The 4,646-nt window shown below is 41.4% G+C and overlaps 1 protein-coding gene across 1 annotated transcript in view; it reads left to right on the top strand.

The window, feature by feature from the left end:
- The window catches only part of LOC119413696 (protein Niban 2), a 53,279-nt gene that overhangs the window by 44,646 nt on the left and 3,987 nt on the right, over positions 1-4,646 (top strand). Inside the window, exons 3-4 of the mRNA XM_037680751.1 lie at positions 3,726-3,833; positions 3,918-4,029. Coding sequence (XP_037536679.1) covers positions 3,726-3,833; positions 3,918-4,029 — 220 coding nt within the window. The remainder of the gene's footprint in view (positions 1-3,725; positions 3,834-3,917; positions 4,030-4,646) is intronic.

Raw genomic sequence — 4,646 nt, 5'->3', positions numbered from 1 at the left:
ATATATATATATATATATATATATATATATATATATATATATATATATATACTGTATATATACACTATATTATATATATATACATATATGTATGTATGTGTGTATGTAGGTATGGGGGAGTGGTGGAGCAGAGATTAGAGAAGGTGGGCCTGTGAAGGTTGTTGGTTCAACTACCCAGACTGACAACATCAAAATGTGGATGGGATTAGTGAAGCACCCACACCTGTCTTCACCCTCACCTGCCCCACACTGGGCCCTTGAACAAGGCCCTTAACCCCCAATATCTGCTCCCCCCGGACCCTCTAGATGACAGCTCTCTGCTCCACACAGAGGGCTGAGGTAGCTCAGTGGTGTGTGGTTGCATCAGGAAGGGCCTCCAGTGTAAAAACTATTGCCAAGTCTTTGCACGAGTTAGTTCGCTTTGGTGACCCCTGAAGAAGGGAGCAGCCGAAAGAAGAAGAAAAAACACACATATAGGTATATTGTAGGTATTAAAATGATATTTGTTATTGTTCATACAATACACCAAATAATACATACTGGACAAAATTTCATGCAGCTACTAAATAAAATCATTACAGAAAATAAAAAATGAGTAGTCATACACAGATAGGTGAATATACATGAGTTTTCATAAGTTCAGTCTGTTGATTTAGAGGTGTGTCCTTGCTCTGATCAGGAAGCCAACTGGCTGATTCCACCTCAAAAGTCTTCAATATAATTTGTTTCATTAATATGTCAGATCATGTGTTTTGTTTATTTTTGTGTCTGTCTGCACATTGTTTTATTTCCCTTCAACACGCCAGCTTATTCTGTCCTGAATGAAAGCCGTGGATGTGGTGCTGTATGATGTGAGTTGTGCTGACGTGACGCAGAAGTTCTGGGTCATCTGAGTGAAGAGCAAAAGGCTCAACCATTTACAGAGAACCAGTGTTAGTTCAGACTGAACAGAACAAGGTCTGTCAGAACAACAGTTCAAAATTCATTTGCACAACAGCAGACATGGGCAACGTATGGCCCGAGGGCCAAAAGTTACCATTGGACAACCTCTATCTGGTCCACAATATCCATAACTGAAAAGAAAACAACAGAGTGAATGATAAAATCCTGCATTAGTTCAGTGAATCTTAATGAAGTCTAAATTAAACAAAAACATTCAAAAGCTTTGGACTGAAGTAGGCTGAACACTTTTTAAGTTGTATTTGTACAGTGTACCTTTAAAGCCTCCAAAAATCAAACAGCTGTTTGCTTGTTTTTGGCATAATATGTTAAATACACCTGTATTGTCACAAGAGCCAGTTTACAGGTATATATATATATATATATATATATATACAGGTCCTTCTAAAAAAATTAGCATATTGTGATAAAAGTCATTATTTTCCATAATGTAATGATAAAAATGAAACTTTCATATATTTCAGATTCATTGCACACCAACTGAAATATTTCAGGTCTTTAATTGTTTTAATACTGATGATTATGGCATACAGCTTTTTTTTTTTTTTTTTTTTTTTTTTTTTTTTTTTTTTTTTCATGAAAAGGTTCTCTAAACAAGCTATTAACCTAACCATCTGAATCAACGACGTAACTTTAAACACCTGCAAAAGATTCCTGAGGCTTTTAAAAACTCCCAGCCTTGTTCATTACTCAAAACCGCAATCATGGGTAAGGCTGCCGACCTGACTGCTGTCCAGAAGGCCATCATTGACACCCTCAAGCAAGAGGGTAAGACACAGAAAGAAATTGCTGAACGAATAGGCTGTTCCCAGAGTGCTGTATCAAGGCACCTCAGTGGGAAGTCTGTGGGAAGGGAAAAGTGTGGCAGAAAACGCTGCACAACGAGAAGAGGTGACCGGACCCTGAGGAGGATTGTGGAGAAGGGCCGATTCCAGACCTTGGGGGACCTGCGGAAGCAGTGGACTGAGTCTGGAGTAGAAACATCCAGAGCCATCGTGCACAGGCGTGTGCAGGAAATGGGCTACAGGTGCCGCATTCCCCAGGTCAAGCCAATCTTGAACAAGAGACTGCGTCAGAAGCATCTCACCTGGGACTGCTGCTGAGTGGTCCAAAGTTATGTTCTCTGATTACAGTAAGTTTTGCATTTGCTTTGGAAATCAAGGTCCCAGAGCCTGGAGGAAGAGAGGAGACACAGAATTCACATTGTTTGAGGTCCAGTGTCAAGTTTCCACAGTCACTGGGGTGTCATGTCAGCTGCTGGTGTTGGTCCACTGTGTTTTATCAAGGGCAGGGTCAATGCAGCTAGCTATCAGGAGATTTTGGAGCACTCCATGCTTCCATCTGCTAAAAAGCTTTATGGAGATGAAGATTTCATTTTTCAGCACAACCTGGCACCTGCTCACAGTGCCAAAACCACTGGTAAATGGTTTACTGACCATGGTATTACTGTGCTCAATTGGCCTGCCAACTCTCCTGACCTGAACCCCATAGAGAACCTGTGGGATATTGTGAAGAGAAAGTTGAGAGACGCAAGACCCAACACTCTGGATGAGCTTAAGGCCGCTATCGAAGCATCCTGGGCCTCCATAACACCTCAGCAGTGCCACAGGCTGATTGCCTCCATGCCACGCCGCATTGAAGCAGTCATTCATGCAAAAGGATTCCCAACCAAGTATTGAGTGCATAACTGAACATGATTATTTGAAGGTTGGCGTTTTTTGTATTAAAAACACGTGTCTTTCATTGGTGGGATGAAATATGCTAATTTTTTGGGACAAGCATTTTGGGTTTTCATGAGCTGTATGACATAATCATCAGTATTAAAACAATTAAAGACCTGAAATATTTCAGTTGGTGTGCAATGAATCTGAAATATATGAAAGTTTCATTTTTATCATTACATTATGGAAAATAATGACCTTTATCCCAATATGCTAAATTTTCTAGAAGGACCTGTACATTAGTCTGTCAGTCACTGAAATTATCCATGAAATTAGCTGAAGTTAACAGTTATTTTTTGAAAGTTTGTAGACTAAAAGAAAGGTAAGTTACCTGGATATGATTGTCCCACAGGAGAAGCTACAAAACATGCCGCCAGCAGCTATAAATTCCTGTATTTCCTCTAGAATTAACGCAGTAAAAACAACAAAATTTTGATCTCCATTCTTTCTTCGGTTGAGCACTGTCACGGTTGCTAGGCAACAGGACATATGCCGACGTAACCCTGAAGGCTAGACCTGTCCCAGTTCACAGCCGCTGGTCTACGTGGTCTTTGAAGGACCCAGCCTACGTCGACCGGGTAGGCCGGATCCTTAAAAGGATGCAGCCATTGGATTGGGACACAGCTTCAGTGTTTTGTTCAGAGATCTCTTCACTCTAGGTTATGTGACCTCACTGTGTCAGTTAGAGGCTGTGAAGAATCTGTCAGTGTTTTTCAAGTGAAAATGGCGTCTTTGTTTGCAAATTACGTTGCCATGGTAACTTAAAGCTCCAATAGAAGTAACAGCACACATCACGGGGCCAAGCCGGTCGTTTTGATATAACATTTGTGGGGGGGGGGGGGGGGACACGTTGTGGTTCGGGCTGTAATAAAGTTGACAGAAGAGCAAGACCCTTGTCAGGTGGATAATAGGGGGCTGCCTTCAGAGGGTCCCCATTAAAGAACAGAACAAACTGAGGTCTGCAAACAGTTCCAGCAACAAAAGTTCACAAACTGATTGTTGCCACATCCTAACAGCTGTTTCCTGTTTCTCATGTCAATTCAGAAGTTTGACTATGACAGCAGCACGGTGAGGAAGCGTTTCTTCCGAGAGGCTCTCCTCCAGATCTTCATCCCCTACATGCTGAAGCAGCTCGGCCCGTCCTGCGCCTCTGTGAGTTCCTGTTCTTTTTGAGGACACCTGTGTGTCCAGAACTTTGACGCAAGCTTTGACTCCTGTTGTTGCTGTGAACTCTAGGAGCTTCCACGCTTCCAGGAGCTGATCTTTGAGGACTACTCCTGCTTCATCCTGGTGGAGAACATCTTTGAGGAGGTGGTTCTGCAGTCCGTTATGAAAGACATCATGATGAGTAAGTCTTCATGGGTACTGCTCTGTTTCCAGATGTTCACAGGATGCTCTGCTGCACACCTGGATCATCTAGAGCTCACCACTACGAAATGCCTTGTGTTTCAGAGCAGAGGTTCCCAAACCATCCAGCTTCTGCTTCACAAATCAACAGACTCACAGCTGAAAACATCTGGTTCCTAATGATAGTCAAACCACCCTTTAGTTATTCCTTATTTTACAAAATTATTTTTCTCCAAGTCTGTGAAATATCTCAACATTCATACTAAACACAGATTATATTTCAAGATTATTCAAGATTTTGTTTTTGTGAAAATTGAGATAAATGTACTGAACTTAATATAACACCTTTCTATCTAATGAAGATCCTCAAAGCTCTTAACACATGCTGTGCCTCATTTACCTCCACATACACTTTCATACAGCACTACTACACACACACACATTCATACAACTCTACTACACACACACATTCATACAACTCTACTACTACACACACATACAAACAGGAATGAAATACACGCACACATTCATACAGCACTCTACTACACACACACACACATTCATAGAGCATTCTACTACACACACATTCATACAACTCTCTACTACACACACATTCAT

The sequence above is a fragment of the Nematolebias whitei genome, chromosome 8 (genome assembly GCF_014905685.2).
Source record: "Nematolebias whitei isolate Nwh7 chromosome 8, NemWhi1, whole genome shotgun sequence".
In the NCBI taxonomy this organism is placed as follows: Eukaryota; Metazoa; Chordata; class Actinopteri; order Cyprinodontiformes; family Rivulidae; genus Nematolebias; species Nematolebias whitei.
This window is presented reverse-complemented; position numbering and strand designations above follow the sequence as displayed.